At 34.7% G+C, this 17431-nt stretch overlaps 1 protein-coding gene across 6 annotated transcripts in view; it reads left to right on the forward strand.

The window, feature by feature from the left end:
* The window catches only part of HECTD4 (HECT domain E3 ubiquitin protein ligase 4), a 76876-nt gene that overhangs the window by 13795 nt on the left and 45650 nt on the right, over nt 1-17431 (forward strand). For 4 of the 6 annotated variants that reach the window (XM_049806387.1, XM_049806390.1, XM_049806392.1 and 1 more), the window contains exons 3-17: nt 1633-1722; nt 2086-2216; nt 4479-4587; nt 5236-5374; nt 6359-6529; nt 7804-7996; nt 9368-9529; nt 9625-9738; nt 11112-11252; nt 11618-11850; nt 12256-12401; nt 14502-14572; nt 15247-15352; nt 16035-16155; nt 17079-17207. In XM_049806387.1, coding sequence (XP_049662344.1) covers nt 1633-1722; nt 2086-2216; nt 4479-4587; nt 5236-5374; nt 6359-6529; nt 7804-7996; nt 9368-9529; nt 9625-9738; nt 11112-11252; nt 11618-11850; nt 12256-12401; nt 14502-14572; nt 15247-15352; nt 16035-16155; nt 17079-17207 — 2056 coding nt within the window. The remainder of the gene's footprint in view (nt 1-1632; nt 1723-2085; nt 2217-4478; nt 4588-5235; nt 5375-6358; nt 6530-7803; nt 7997-9367; nt 9530-9624; nt 9739-11111; nt 11253-11617; nt 11851-12255; nt 12402-14501; nt 14573-15246; nt 15353-16034; nt 16156-17078; nt 17208-17431) is intronic. The other 2 variants (XM_049806388.1, XM_049806391.1) reach the window with 1 other exon arrangement.

Genomic DNA, 17431 nt, shown 5'->3' on the forward strand with positions numbered 1-17431 from the left:
ATTGGATTTGATAAACACAATCTCTTTTTTTTTTTTTTTTTTCTAGATGTCTTACTTTCAGGAAGTATGTGATGTTCTTTTGCAGCTGAACTTGTAAAAGAGCTGCAAATTTCAAATGCAGCTTTTGAAATGAAGGTTGATCATATATTTTCTTTGCAAATCTGTCTTGCATTGCTTACAGAGTTGTAGTATCCTGATGTACTTTGTTCACCTATGAAAGCCTTGCTTTTTTGCTTTTAAATGTGGGAGTCATGTTGGGTACCATTATGAAGAAAAAGCCTTCAAAATGAGACAGTTACTGAGATTCCTAGTTGCAATCTTGGGTGCTTCATATTACTTAGAATGAAACAACAGGGTAAATACTGCTTTAAATAATTAATTGAGGTGCTTTGAAGTATCCAGTGTCAATTTTCTCCAAGCTGAGGTTTATCAGTGAAAGCATATGGCTGAAAATGACAGTGGGGAAAACAGGGTTTGTGGCATGGAGGGGGAAAGTTAAGGAGCTAAGACTGACCATGTGTGACAAAGCAAAAGGCTATATTCAGTGGAGTGCAAGGAAGGCATCTCAATTGATCAGTCATGCTTCTGAAGAAATTGATTCATAACTGTGACTACTATCACACCTAAGACACAGTCAAGATTCTTGTATTTAGCTGGGCTATTGTGCCTGAAAATAAAGCCACCATGTCTTTCAGAAAATGACTTCCTGCTAATACCCTGACCTTTAGAACAGAAACTGTAAAATACATGTTTTCAAGACCTCTATATCTCTTTATTTCTACAAAAAAACCCCCAGGTGTTTTCCACTATATTAATGTACAGATTTCATAGGTTCTCCAAAAAAGTACTCAACTTATGAATGAACAAGAATTATAATTAGAGCTACAAACTCCGTATGTTTGTAAATATCACAATAAAATTTTAAAGCAACACACTTTTAGGCAAGATTAGAAACAAATTCTGCTGTGGTTTAATTCTGTTTTCAGAAGTATCTAGTCCTTTTATATGTTTAAATGCATCACTTCAGAATGGGAAAAGCTTCCAAATCTGTGTTTGGAAGTAAAAGTAATCAGATTCTTGATAATAAATTAATTAGTCAGGTCTTTTCTATTTTAGTCAAGAAAACCATCTCTAGCTATGTCTGCAGCAGCTCTTACTAATACTTTGGCTCAGCCCCAGGAAGACCCGCAGATTGTACTTGAAGTTCTAAATATAATTAATCAGCTACAAGAAATATTGAAAGTAGCTGTCTGTAATACATGCAAGATTGAGGTATTTTATCATGTGTCTAGATTGCCTTTACTATACATGTTGTTTATGACAGCCCGTGGTTGCTGATCTCCCTACCTGCATGGTGCTTCATCCTCTTCCAAAAAGATAGTGTGATTTAGACTGGCAGTTTGCCAGCATTCTTCCTTTATGCTACCCTCTCTCCCTCTTTTCACTTCCTCCACAAAAGACTGAAAATCATCCTGAAAAGAAATGCAAATTAGAAAAGAAGCTTGATGACATATCTTGGATATTCTCTCTTTACGGTACTGGGTATTATATTCTACATGGATGCTGTTGTCTGTGTGTATTCAGTTTTGTTTCAGTAGACATCTTTAATTCATGTTTTTCTTATCCTTTTAGAGGGTCGCTGAAAACCTTTGTTCATACAGTGCATCTATTACAGAAACAGACTGATCTAGGATCCTTGCCTGTGGCTGATGTATTATACAGGTTTGTAGTGCCCTTTCTAATTGTAGCACTTTTACATCAGGTCTGAAAATGTGTAAGTGCATTTATAGATAAATGTCTTTAAATGTGATAAAAAGGCTTTAGAGTTATTGAAAGCTCTAGGGAAGATCAAAATTTAGTCAATTGCAGAATGAAGACATTAGAAAGCCAAATCTAAAAGGATCTACTAATTGGTTTTTGGGTGTTAAGTTTTTATTTTTTTAATTAAATATTGATGATTCCTTTAAGTGGCTTATGAACTCTGGCAGAATAATCAGTTAAAATATATCTTCATCTTAACTTTTGATTTAGCTAGTTTTTGCTATCACTGTTCTCTACGCATCGTATTTTATTTTCTGCTTAAAGGTTGTTGCTTTTGGAGGGAGGACCTGGATCACCCTCTTGTTTGCTTGGAGGAAAGCATATAGTGTCTTGGGGCTTTGAAGACATGTTACCTGCACCTGATGCCAACAGTAGTTCCAGCAGTGAAAATAAAGGTGAATTATTTCATGACTGTCAACATGAGCAGGGGAGGACAAGATGCTTTTAGTGGTTATAATTGTTTAAAAATTAATGTAAAGTGTTAGAGTTGGAAGGGATTTCTCCCTTCTGTTGGAATTAATGTAAAAGCAAGTATAGTACATATCTAATAACTGAAAGCTGAAGGGTTTAGAAGGACCATCTGCAGAGAGAACTGGGCATCACAGGAGTGTCTCGAAGCCTGATATGTAATGAGAGGTGGAGGGCAGCAACTGTCTGGGCACTTGGTTGTCTTAGCTTGTAAGTTCAAAACTGAAGTTTTGAAAACATAGACCCGATTTACACAAGTACTAAATTGTTTACATTGTTTGGCTTGTCATACCTATTCTCTTTAAGTTAATCTAACTAGATATGTAAATGATTGTTTGCTTTTTTTTATTGGGGATCAGATAGAAAAAATTATCCTGTTTAATATTAAAATTAAGAGGCTAAATCTTAAGTCTGGTGTGTTAATGATAGTATGGCATATCATTTTTTTAAAGTATAAGATAATGGGGTTCAGAAAAGCATTACTTTTTGGTTGCTGAAGATCAGGTGCTATTTTAAATTGTCTAGTAGTCAGGCTGTAGGAAACCATCAAAAGCAGTAGATACAGTGACCCTCCCTGACTTCAGTGGGAATTTGCAGAGAGGTCCACTTTAGTTAGTCTTTCAGTTAGCATAATTTTTTTTTTTCCCTGTGCAGTATCACTGTATTCAGTAGCTATCACTGGCAGAGCATGTTTATTTTTAGAAGTACAAGTTCATTGCTTTTTTTTTCCCTCTTTTCCTATTTTACTTTAGTTTCTGTTTTGTAGGGGGGGTGTGTGTGTGTGTGTGTTATGCTTTGTCTTGTATTTCTTTCCCTGAATTAATTATCAGTTTTTACTGCTTTGTTTGCTTACTATTTTTACACTAAATGAGAGAGTTTATATTGCTTTAGAAATATTAGTTGAAGCTTTGATGACATCTCATTAAGTTTAGAGCAAGCCATAGGAATTTACAAGTCTGAGTTGTCATTTTAGGCTATCTGCAAATTTAATGTAGACATGTATATTTTGAAAAGGTTTTCTTGCTGTGACAGTGACTAGATGTGGGTTTGGGGTTGTTTTGTTGTTTTTTTTCCTTTCCTTAGCTGACTGTTCAGATTATGTGAACTTAAATAGGTTGACTGGACTGGTTTATTGACATCCCTGTTACAAGGCTTTGCCTTGTGCGTCCCATCTTGATTGTTAATAATTACTACTTTGTGAGTGACACAGCTGTATTTGAAATACATTTTGTCTTCATTTATGGTGTTCAGAGGTGAAAGTGTCTGTTTACTAGCTTTAAGAGAAGCCCAGAGTTGTACCAGAAATTAGATCAAGGCTCAATATTAGATTATTTCTTCCCCACAAACAGTATGTTAAATCAGCGGTCATGAGCAAAAAGGCTTGCATAGTCATAAGCCTTGCTTGTATTTTATCTTGCTGCCAGTTCTGAGTTCTGAACAGCATTACCTGTTGCAAAAACAGAAGAGAATGGTCTTCTGCTCCCTTGCGTCATTCTGAAGGCATTTAATAGCAAATACTCAAGTTGTTTTTAATTTAAGTAAAGGAATTTTCCACTTGAAATAAGTTTGGTTGAATAGTTCTGTGTTCCTAAGCATGGTTGGGTATGCTAGTCTAGTTCCTACTGTATTTATAGTTTTAAATAGTGTGTGGAAAAAGCAAGTTCAAACTTACTGGGGTTTTTTTATAGCAGCTTGGGCCATAATACCCAAAGACAGGTCTTTAACACTGAAATGAGAACACAACACAGGAAAAAGAAATTATTCAGAAATGCATGATGTACATTTGAATCATGAAAAAACAGTGCTAATGTCATTTATTATCTCAAAAGAGAAGCTGAGTGACTAGCACCTAATTCTTGTTATCTGGCAACAGCAGGAGATTTACATAGGCTTAGTATTCGTGTGAGTGAGTTAGGTGTAGTCTAGGCACCTCTGTAAGGCTTGAAAGAAATGTAAAGAAACTACTGTAAAAATAATGGACTTTGACTATGTTACAGTAGCTCTTAGAACACTGAATAATAAATTCAGCATTAAAAAAATGGTTCTGACCCATTGGTAATGACCTGTCATGAGCATCTGTTGGTTTTCAGTTGCTGTGGTGGCATTACACAGGAGTGTAATGACCGTGGAGAATTTCCAGTTTTGTATGTTACAGAGGAGGTCTGCTCTATTCTTTCTTCCTGATTCAGATGCAGACTTAGGGCGCTGTCTTGCAGCAGATGGGCTCTATCTTTATACAACTAATTCAGTGGGCAGAGGAATAAGCAAATTAGGATCTGGATTGCATGGTACTTTGCGGTAAGTGACAGTTGAATATTTGCTATTCTGCAGATCTGTTTTAAAAAAAAAAAAGTTGTTTTGGTAACCTCTCATGTTAAGTGTGACAAGACTAGAGCATATTATGCATTTTCATTAAATGCTATTTTAATGTTTTGGTTTTCACATCTGAAACTTTTCTTGAGTACTTTTTCTCTAAAACTGTAGAGTAATTTAGGTTGAAAGGGACCTCTGGAAGCCATTTAGTCCAACCTCCTGCAAAGAGGTATACTAGAAGAATAGCTAGTATTTTAGATTTTATTTTATTTTTTTAATGTGTAATAAATTGGTTTATTATTTGCTGAGAGGGATATACTGTAGACTAGTCTTGTGACCTTTATATTTATAGTTGTACGATTGCTGAATTTGTAAGTATTTGTATTCTAAGTATGTCGTTCATTATATAAATTAGTGCAGATGTGACTCACTGTACCTTCTTGCTTCTTTACTGCTTGAAGTCATGAGGCTTCTTTGTGCTTTTAAGTCTTTTACAGTCGGAATTGTTGCCTTACGCCAACTTGAATTTAAGTTCAGTCAAAGTTCAAGAATGTGGTTGTGAGTTATTCTTAGAAAAAATAAGAAAATAGCACGGGGTTTTAAAGAGTTTTAATATACTGCTTTTTTTGCCAGAGGTTTTGTGTACTGCCGTAACGAGGAGCTGGAGACTGGGTGGGTTGCTTTTGGCAACAGCAAACTTCTTCATCGGCCCGTCTCTTTTGATAATAAGCCTCACTCCCTTTTCCAGGTTGTGGATCAGCATACCCTTCAGGTAAAAGGAACAGTTCATTGCAGTTATAGTAGAGTAAGAAAATGTTCTTAATTAATCGCAATAATTTCTAGCTTTAATCAGTTTTGTCCTTGAAGTTTCTTCTTTTTACTTTGTGAAACTGCCTTTTTATAAACCCCCATTGAAAGCATTGCATGATAGAACATGTAAGTTATGTTATAGATATTACTTTGTTTCTGTGTTAATGTGTGTATAGGTATGCATGTATATGTATGCGTGTGTATGTACACATATGTGTATACAGACTTACACTGTACTTACAGTACATGTCTGATGTACTCACTGTACATGTAATTATGATAGTATTGTAAGAGCTAGAATATAGTATGGTCACATTATAAAACAATCAAATAATAGCAAAATGGACTTTGACTTAAACTGAAAACATAATCTTCCTGAACAGCTCATTAGTCTTCTACTGTAACAAAATTCGGGTATTGTTTCTGATCTAATTGTATTTTGTAGATAAACAACTGTCATCCTTTGTAAAAATAGATAGTTGGTTTACTCTGGGTTTTTTCCTGCCATGGTTTTAAGGATGGATGCACATTTATGTCCAGTGTGTTTCCTGAAACGAAGAATGTTTGGATTCCCCTTTTCTTCCAAAGTTTCAAGTAATGTTTCAGAGAAGTTGCAGAAAGTAGATAACTCTTTAGCATGTATATTTTCCTTATGGTACTGTGGGCATGCTCGCAGTCATTAGAGAGGAGATGATCCTTTTATTTTTAGATATGTTAAATGTTTAGATATATAAGCTGTTCTATATGCAGCAAGTCCATATGGCAAACTTTATAGAATAGCTCTTTGTAACAAATAAATGTAATAGTAGTATTATATCCAATAATAAGCCTCTTATGGACTAGCTGCACTTGATCTTAATTAATTTATTTATTTTTAAGTACACTGTTAATAATCATAACAACAGACTTCAAAATGAGAACTGTTAAGATTCTCTCCTTCTCGTAGGTATGTCAAATAATCCCAATGCCAGTAAATCACTTCCCAGTTGGCAGTACTATGACTACCGTGCATCTTTCTTCAGATGGCACGTATTTCTACTGGATTTGGTCTCCTGCAAGCCTCAATGAAAAAACACCGAAAGGCCACTCTGTCTTTATGGATATTTTTGAACTTATAGTAAGCAAATTATGTGTTTTCTATGACTCTGGAGTTGGTAGCATGACTACTGCTTAATTAAATATTAGCATTTTCAGTTCAGCATATTAGGTTTGAATATTGATATGTGTAATCTGCATAGCTGTTTGTAATGTGTTTATGAAATAAATTTTAACAGAACAGAAGGTGTATTGTTCAGCTCTCTGTTGAGAGGACGTATGACTGTCATACTCCAGCAGTATGAGTTGTCTTGTAAAACGTATTTTATTATAATTAGCAATTAAGTTTTATGCTGGGACAGTAATTCAATGTATTAGGATTTAAAGCATTGTTTACTGTGGATCCGCTTCGTTGTGTTAAAAGCCAATCAGGTCCCACAAGTTACAAATACAATTGTTTTGTCTACACTCCATTTTATAGCCTAAAAAGGTTTTTATGTTGTATGACAGTCATTGGTTTTAGTATAAAAAGAAATGCATTTCAAAATATTAAGTCTAGAGAAATGTATCAGTAGTTTTAACTCCCTTTGCTCTCAATGGCTTATATATGTGTATGTATATATACATATATATGCTTGCATTTCTATATGTATTTTAATTTGACAATGAAGCACCTCAGTCTAAAAATTTATTCATTTATATAGCAGAGTTTACAGCAATTCATAGACCTCTAGTATTGATAATTGAAATTGTATGAGGATTTAGTTTTGATGGAGTACTTTGGATGCAATGTCTGTATATCTGCTTAGCAGTTGCTGTACAACAGCTGTACTTAGTGGGATGGTGGAGCTAGAAGTGGTAGGCTATAGTAGTACAACTTATGGAAAATGCCTAACGCTGTAAATCAGGTCTCACTTTCATTAAGAGATGCATTCTTTAATGACACATCCCCTGAAGATTACAATCTAAGAAAATCATTGCTTGCACTTTCTGGCTGGCAAATGATTTAAAGGCCTCTTTTTACAAAACTTGCCAGTGAAACATCATTAAGAATACAGGGAGGTTAAATATTTTTAAGTAGAGTTCTATGAGTAAACTTAAGATTATGACAAGCAGTCTGTCTTTGAGGACCGATAAAATAGAAGATACTATATTGAACCACAAAGTTGCAAACAAAACAAATACTCATCTGTCTAGCTTTTATAACACTTTTCTTGTTAGAAATTCTGCCGGCAGGGTTTAAGTTTGTATCCCTACTTGATATATTATATTGTTCAATTTTATTGTTCAGTTAGCGTAATCTGTCTCCTATGGATTTCAATATCTAAAAGTATTTTTTTTCCTCCATTTTAATAGGTTGAAAATGGTGTATGTATAGCAAATCCTCTGCAGGAACGAATTATATTAATGAGAAAAGAAGGTGAATCTGCAAAGAGTATAAATGAGATGCTTCTGAGTAGGCTGTCTAGGTATAGAGCCTCCCCGTCAGCAACATTGGCTGCTCTCACTGGCTCTACAATCTCCAATACGTTGAAAGAGGACCAAGCAGGTCAGAAGAGGTTTTACTGACTCTCAGTAATTTTTCGTGCTTTTAGTTCCAGTAATTACTAACCTCTTAGGACATGTAACAAAAAAAACCAACCAAACAAAAAAAAAGTGAATTTTTTTTCCAAAATAATTGTTTGAGAAAAAAAATAATTTTATATATATATATATGTAGTATTTGCTTAATGCTTGAATTAGGAGTTCCTTTGCTAAATTAAGCATTGATTGTGAGAAAAGTTTAAGAATGAAAAACGGGGAGAATACTTGCAGCACCCTTTTTTCCCCATGTATTCAATTATAGGACTGGTTTATGCCACATTTGATCAAACCGATAATCGCATTTCTCTGCTGGCAGTTCAACTGGGCTTCTAATTGTTATGTAAAAATTGACTGCAGTTTAGAAAATGAAACTGTTGTTTCACAAGTAAGTTGAATATTATAAATTGGAGGTAATTTTGCTTTTTTGAGGTAATTTGCACAATGTTTGGGTATTCTTTTATGGGCTTGCTGAAACTACCCAAGTTAATTAGGGAATCTTTAATGAACAGCATTGGTGGCTTTCGGGATGATCTGGAGCTTTGTAAGATTTGTCGTAAGATTTTGTTTGGTTTATCCTGAATTACTTCTCTTCTTCCTTCATATGTACATGAGTTTTCCTTCTTCAATTTTAAACAATTACAGGCATTTCCATAAAAATAAATTATACAGGAAATAGATATGCTTACAGGGAAATGGGCAAAGAATAGCTTGAAGAGCTATTTTGAAGGCTGTGTTTTGCCAGTTAACAACTAGAGTGCTACAGAAGAAGAAGAAGTGGTTATTCTTGGATAATTCTTTAGTCAGTGCTCAGAAAAGTGTTGATCAGCTGTGACAGGAGCTAGATCATTATGACTGTATACATTTCATGTGGAGCAGGAGAACTTAAAATAGTAAATGCGTAGTGAATCTCAAATGATCTCTTCATGTTAAAAGATTATTTGGCTCTGAGATACTGCTTTCAATATGTTTATCACTATGTAATTCTTAAAGCAGTTTTGTTTATACTTAAATTTTAGGCTCCTAATTTTCCTGGTTTGGAAACTAGAGATTGCCATCTTTTTTTTTTTTTAATTGTTCTCTTTAGTTAAATAACCTGTGAAACTGTTTGTATCTTTCTGGGGATTAAAGCTGATTGTGTGGGAACATGAGGCCACCCCTATATACAACTTCTTAAAGCAACTTTGAAATGCTGCAAAATGTAGCTTAAATGAATTTCCATATTGATTTATTTGAAGCCCTAAATAGAAATCTGCCTTGTTTGCTGCCTTTTATTGCGAGTTTTTAATGTTATGAAGAAATATATATTTGTGTTATATTTTTCTGTTTAATATTTCAGCTGCAAACACTAGCTGTGGGCTGCCACTGAAAATGTTAAGGAAGACTCCAATATACACATGTGGAACGTACTTGGTGATGTTGGTCCCACCTCCAGGTGGATCAGGCAGTTCTGCAACACGCTCGCTCTTTGGAGGAACAAGTGCTTTGTCATCTTTAAAAAGTAAGTCAGATATATTTGTGGCAGATTTTAAGACCTTGGTTTTCTGAAATACAATAAACTTCTCAGAAATTTATCGGAGACTTTTTTCTGTGTAGTTCTTGCTTCAAGCTTGGTGTTCAATATTTCGGATGGGCAGTTCACAAGCCGAGCAGATCTCATTGATGCTGCAGGAAGTTCACTTGGACGTGGTGCTCTAGTTCCAGGACTTGGTAAGAAGTAGATCTCTTTTCTGGGAATATTTCAGAACTAGACATATTCAACACTTAGATTCTAAATAAACTATCTGGATTTTAATTTGCAGTAAGCAATTCTGCAGTTGGTGGAGTTTCATGTCTATGGTGAAAATTTGTAAATTTAATGTTTCTGAAAGTTCAGAATTCCCTGAAGGAATTTCTGGTATTTTGCTTTTGCAATTTCAGCTGCACACAAGCTCAAGAAAAGTGTTTTCTGTAGCAGAAAAGAGTCTTGAAAGAAGTCTGATATTTATACCCTGCTTATGCTGTAAGGTGCTACAAAGTTCTGAGTATCTTATCTCTATATTTGAAAATAAATAAATGCCTCTTAGCTGGAAAGACTTTGTAGGTATTTCTGATTTCCCTATCACTTTATGACTGAAACTTCATGAGTGTTTTCTTCAGGACTCTTTTTTTCTTTTTTTTTTTCTTCTTTTAACCCTGCTTGGTATAATAAAATAATCTTTTGAACGGTGTCCATGCTACTTAAACACTGCATATCATTGCTAGCGTTTTAATAAGCAGTGGTTTTATGTTGCCTAAAAACGAATGTCTTAAAAATGTTTGAGATAAATAGCTTTAAATGATATTCTCAATACTAGGATGCATGGAGAAGTATAATTGTATGTTAACCTGTTGGCTACTATTACTGGAGATTAAACTCGGTCATTTGAAACATGTAGACAAATAGGTAATTTTTGAATGTTTAAAGTACAGTAAATGCCTCTTGTCATAGAACAGATGTACCTATAATCCACTCATCCCTTTCCTTTTACTGTTTGGGACCTGCTTGTGTTTGTAGGCTTTAAGCTTTTGAGGAGATGACTTTCTAAGCTTAAATTTTTTTTTAACAGTTGCACCATGCAAACTGTCAGTTTTATTAAAGCTACTATGTTTTTACCACAAGGCCTTTAAAACAAGTTCTAAGATGCTTAATTGTCAATAGCTGTAGCAAAATAAATTTGAAACTTTTTCCCCTCTACTTTTCCTAGAAGTTACTAGTATCTGATGCCAGACTTGAGTATTTTTAGTTTATGCACTGTGGCAATGTGTGGAGGAATGATACAGATTATGTACTTGTAAATACTCCAGTGCTCATTATTTATCTGGAATGCATGCTGTTACACATGTACTTGAAACATCAAAAGGGATGTGCATTTGCTTCATTCTTTTGTTAAGAAATCTCCTTTTAATGTTTTTCGTTCCAATGCGTTGTTACTAAATTGCTGTCACAACAGAGAACTTTTAAAGCAAATAATTTGGATTTATATCTGCTCTAAAAATACTTTAGTCTGGTTTTCGAACAAACGTTCTAAAATTTGGTGTGCAAAATATTTTCCTTTTCTTAGGTGCCTGTTATGATACTATGAATAACATGATATGGACATGCTCTAATGATTATATTGATCAGTGGTGTAATCCCGGGAACCAGGCATTCCATTGTGTCTGTCAGAGACTGGGAGTGAGTCATGTCATTACAGAGCCCAAAGGTGAGGTAAACCTACAAGTCAGCATTTTATACAAAGTGGAATTGAAATGTACGATTATCATAGAGTAAATATACAGAAACTACCTCCTGAAATTTTCTATTAAACGTTGAGTTCGTTCTTGAAAAGTTGTTCATAAATATTGGTCGTGGTTTATCTTTGCTTTAAGAGAGGAAAAAGCGAGACATGTGGAAGTTTCCAGATTCTTGCTACCTTTAGCACATTAAAAAAGTGATGTGGGTAATCCTTTTTTTTATCACGAGGGCAGTTGTCCTGAAGTTAGAGATGATGATGATATTTTCCATTTTAGAAGCAAATGCTATGGTCTGTGTTTGTAGACAGCATTTGAACTGCTTTTCTTCTTCTAGGGGATGCAACAACCACAAATGAGGTTATTAACCAGTTACTGCACCATGTTGGTGCCATGTGTATCCACCAACTCAACCTGCTTGCAGCCAGCAACAATCTTCCCATAACAAATTTTTTGGGCAAGCAGCATCCAATTGAAGCACATCATCTCAGCAGTATTTGTGACATTATGGAAAAAGCTATGGTGAATGGAGATACATGTATAATACGCTGCATCCTTGTTGTCTTTCAGGTACAAGGGCATTTTAAATGTACTACGCAATAAACACACAGAAAAAAGTTGCTTTAGCATACAGGCAACCACTTGATTTTATTAGTTAGGGGTTTTTTCCCCTCCATTGCATTCAATTTGATGGAGATTGACTTAGCAGTGGCTTTGCAGTATCTTACACACCCATTCAAGAGTCCTAATTTAAATGTAAGTGTAATTGCTACTTTTATAGATTAAAATAAAATCCAGAGAGGTTACTTCCTTATTTCTTTCTTTTTTTGTTTTTCCTTTTTTTTTTTTTGATCCAAAGTCCGTTTCTGACTCTGAGATTTCTAGTGACCTAGACAACTAGTTTGAGAAACTGACTGCAGAAAAAGAGTTAAATGTGTTTAAGTTTTTAATATTGTTGTGTTTAATTTTCCTTAGGTGGTTTTTAAATTTTTCTTCAGCCCACAAACTGAAAGAAACAGAGATATTGTTAGAAGGTCTGGCCTATTACTTTGGCAGTTACTGATGGCACCAAGGGATCAGATTTGCTCTGAAATTCAGAAGGAGGTTTGTCTAGCTATTAGGTAAATATCTGTTTTGTCAAATTAAACTTAACTTAGATTTTTAGATTATTTGAAAATGTTGTAACAGATGAACATTCAAATTGTATTCAGCGGTGTAATTTTAAATTAATATGATAAAATTTAGGTTGACATAGTATGATAAAATTATTATGTTTTATATCTGTGGAAGAAAGGAAATACAATGTGTTTGTCATGATGACAGTGAAATAACAGTAATTACTTTCCATACTTTTCATTTGTTGCTTTTTATTGGCTTTCTTTAGTTTTTTTTAATGTTTATTATAATACAGCTGCTATTCAAGCAAAGTCTTCTGCATTTCAGTGATGGCTAGAATGTCTTCCACATTTAGCTTATATAGTTTATTGGAGTTCTGGAATGGGCAAAGCTAATGTTAGGAGCCGTTATACCTGTGTTTCAAGAGACAATACTGAAATCCTCCTAAATGAAAAGAATATAATGGAAAAGCAGTACGAATAATACTTGAGGAATGCTGTAAGACTGAAGGCCCAGGGAAAAACATGAGCACAGTAGTAAGACTGTCTTGAGAAAGTCAGGTTTATGTTTAGAAAACAGGAATCTATTTTGGTAGAAGGGTAGGCATTATGTCTCTGGGCTGCTATACCAGGTCATCAAACATTTAAACAGGATGGTTGCTTTAGCTCCACATCACATTAGCTACTGCATCTCTTGAATCCGATGCTGTGTAATTTCCTTTCTCCAGCTTGTCAAAATAGCAGAATGACTAAGTACAGGGAAGCGAGCAAAAAGTGTGATTGCGTATCACGAAAAGGAGATAATGTAAATCTCAAGGACAAGGAATGCTGTCTCAAACGTCCTAAGTACAAATATAATCTGCTTTCAAGTGGGAAGTGCTCCAAAGGTTGAGAACAAAATCTTCTGAAGATCAACCTGCATTTTTTGTGTGAATCACGACATTCCAAATTTCAGTGGTTTTATGCAACTCTGTGAGTGAAGAAGAATAGTGTATCTTAGTATGATTAGCTAGCATTTTCAGGATCTTGCTTTTTGACAAGGGAAAGTGTATCCTGTCAACTGTATGGACAGCTGCTGCATTTTCCCCTTGTTTAACCCTATAGCCTCCAACGACTTGTAAAAAAAATCAGAGGTGGGGATTAGGCAATATCTCCTTCTTTCTGTTTTCTCATTAGGGGATTCTGATATCAATGGAAACCTCAAACTTAGCTTACAATGTATAACTTTTCCTGATGTTTGTATCACAAGTTGGTTAGCATGAGCCAGAGGGAGGGAAGCTGCAGTAATCTCTGCTTCAGTGTGAAGCTGAAAAACGTATCAGTTTTCTCTTCTGTGCAAGTGTTACTGAAAAAGAAAAAGGAAAAAGAAAAGAAGTCTGCATAAGAGTTTCAACGCTTCACATAGTCACAAAGTACTCCTTTTAAGTTATTGTGATCTTTCTATCTTGATGTGGTAATTCATGTAGAAAGGATGAAGTTCATCACAAGTTAGAGGGGAAAAATATCTCCACAAGGAGTGTTTATGTATAGCTGTGTTGTTTCCAAAATGCTAGTTCTAGAATCTCCTGTGTAGCTGAAACTAAGACTTCTACAAGGAGCCAGTCTTTAATAAGTATAAAACTGTAACAGTAGTGACTTCTTGGTTAGTCTCTTGCATTTTCCATTGTTCTTATCACAGATAAGTCACAGCTCTTACCCTATCACCAGAGTTGAGTAATTTTCTAAGCCATTATCCATTCTTTTCTGACATCTGTCTGTTTCTTGAAAAAATGATTGTGCCATCATATATACAAGTGACTAATGTGGAGTTTCTCAGAGGGAAGCAAATGGCTCTTGAAGAAGCTTTGGGACCTAAACAATAAAAAAATAGTTGGTTACAAGAGATTTCTGGAGAAATCAGCTATGTATTTTATGACTAATATAAATGTTAAAATATAGAGGATGCCTTTCTAAGTTGGAAGAAGCTATTGCATAGTATCTGACATAACATTTAGAGCGACTAAGCTGAGATTCTGTGATGCCATTTTTCACATGACCATTGAAACTATTTTGTTCACTTTTAAATATGTTAAGTAATACATGGTTTTATTTTTTTTTTTTTTTTAGCTCTGGTTTAAATATCCTGTATCCTGGAGAAGCAGAAATCAATAATTTATTGAAATTGGTCTTAACTGAAGGTGAGAATGTCTTATTGACATGTGAGAGTGTGGGGTTTTTTCTAATTGAATACAAAAAGTGAAAATACTTCTCAACCTCTGGAGGGAGAACAGTTCAGAATATTGAGCACTAGTCTGTTTTAAACCCATCTATTCTAGGAAATTATGGAATGCTTCAAATTCTGAAACTGCCTTCTGAATGGCTACATGGTCAAGTTATGTAAGGAAAAGGAAAATTTTTCTCAATCAGGCAGCTGTTTGAAATTGAAAAGCATTAAAGTTCTGTTTTGTCACTATTAGTAATGTTTCTTATCCAGGCTGTATTTTAGAACACCTAGTTAGCAGTTAACGTTACCCATGGCAATTACACAGTCACCAGAGATAACTTTAGTCCTTAGTGAAAGAGTCATAATCTACTTGCATTCACCATGAAATGGGAGTCTGGACTTAGAAGCAGCTGATGCACAGTAATTTGTTACTTTGTAGGAACGTGTTTGTGCGTCAAAGTCTTTGGAGTTTAAAACAATGCTATGTGCAGAGGAAGTTTCAACAGCCTATAATATTTACAGGGAATTGGGTTACATTGTAATTATACTAATTTCTCAGAAGTAGCATATATTAAGCAAGATATCTGAAGAAATAAAAATTAATTCTATAAAATGCTGTTTTGCAAAAGTTTTTGCATTCCATTTTAGGAGAGAGAAATAGTGGTCTCTCTCAACTTCGCGACGTTATCCTGACTAATTTAGCTGAACAGCTTCAGAACAACAGATTTGGAAGTGAAGATGATGATCATTATAGGTAAAATGCAACAATATGCTCCCCTTCCTCCCCTTTTATAATGTATGTTTCTAATATGCTCCCCCTCCTCCCCTCTTATAATGTATGTTTCTGTTATTTGCTTTAGGTAAACTTGCATAAAATTCTGCTGAAATTGCTTGTTACCTTACTGGCAGTGTGAGCTGAAATACTATCTTTGTGTCCATAGTGGGTAGAATTTCACTAGGACAAGGGAGAGAGGTTTGACATTTTAGGGGAAACTTTGGAGACTTCTGTATGCTGACTTAGTTTTGGATTCCCTGCTTACTTACCATGTATATGGTAAATGTGGACGATAATTCATAAGTACGATGTTATGACATTGCTCTCCATATCACTATGTTAGGTGACTTTTCAGCAATAAAACTGTCAATCTCAAGTACTTGTTCAAGTTGGGAGGAGTCTTTTTTTTTTTTTTAGGAGTCATTAGAAGTCATAGATTTATATCAGAACAGAGCAGGAAATCACTGGTAATGTGTTGCATTGATTGTTCAACATTTCAGGCTTGATTTTCTTTGTGTCTGAATCTCTGAAGTTGAACAGATACTTGGTTTGGTTTCACATAATTTATGATAAAGCTTGCAGAGATTTTTGAGATGAGCTATATAAAATACACCATAATTAGGCTATTAACATTTTACATCTTTCTTGCATTTTTTTGAAGACTAAATGATGAGCTGTTGCACTACATTCTCAAGATTGTTGTCCGAGAATCTTGTGTCTTAATCACCAAGTGCCAAACTGTATCTAAAGATGATTTTCAAAGGCTTCTTTCAACTGTGCCTGTAAGTAAAATGTATTTTGATAAAAGTATATTTGCCTTTGGCTCTTTTCCTCCTTAAATCAGTCATCTTCACTGAAAATGTAGAGGTGAAACTTTTATAGTTGTATGTCTTAACAAATACAGGAAAAGAATGTTTTGTTTATGCTGTGCAGGGAAGGAAGAAACAATTTCTTACAGCAAAGTAAATTGTACAGTAATACCAAACCAGGTTTATATGTGGATATATTTTCCAATTGCTCTGATAGCTGTTTCAATTCAAAGGAATTTTGTTTATCTCAATCTTCAAAGCATTACAACTTCAACAAAATAAACTCTTTCTACAGTTGTGTATAATGATTCATACAAGCAGAAAGGATTATCATTTACAGACAAAAATGAGTGGAAGTTGACGTTATTTAATGGTAAAAGTATGCACAGATGTTTTTAGCAGGATCAGCTCCCTGATGTAGTTGATGGCAAAGGCAGGTGAGCTTGCATGCAAACACTGGGTAGGGGACGGGAAGTCATGGCCTGCGCTGCAGGAGGATCAGAAAGGAGTAGTAGCATGGAACCATCACCTTCAAGAACGTGAACTAAATTTAGCTCTATGGTGGCATTATCTTTTAAGAATTAATTAATGTTACAGTGGTTGAATATTACTATAATGTTACATACTTGAATAAAATGGTACTGCTGCTTTATAAGTTTTGCAAGTTATTTCACAAAATTCAGTGTTTTGCAACCAGCTCCTTCACTTAAATATGTATTAACAAGCTTGCATTAAATCAGCAAAAAAAATTTCTGTTCAAGGGAAATTATTTTTTGCTTTTGCTTGTTCTCTCCCTCAACTTTTTTAATCTTTTGTATTTCAAAGTACAAGGATTGCCTGAATCAAGGTAGATTAAAGAGTTTAGATAATGTAAAGTGTACTTATTTATGTTAAAGGCTGCATCTTCGTGTTTGCGGTATCTGATGGCTGTACAGAACCACCTCCTCAGTAACACTATTTTGATTAAACCTGATGAAAATGATGACAGTGACAGCTCCTTGCAGGGAGAGACATTGAAGGTACAGGTAAACACCAAGTTTTATTCTAGTATGGTTCTCTACAGTGTTCCTGTGACACCTTGTTTCTGCAATGCATTCTACTTAACGCTGTTTTGTTGGTTCTTTTCGTCTTGATATAGTTAAATTATTGTAGACATTTTTTTCTTGTTCTCCAGCGAAAGTCTGCAGTTGTTTTGTGTTCAGTATTCCAGCTTGGGCTCTATGTTACCAGTGAGAACAGACACTTCCCT

Source organism: Accipiter gentilis, chromosome 7 (genome assembly GCF_929443795.1).
Source record: "Accipiter gentilis chromosome 7, bAccGen1.1, whole genome shotgun sequence".
Lineage (NCBI taxonomy): Eukaryota > Metazoa > Chordata > Aves > Accipitriformes > Accipitridae > Astur > Astur gentilis.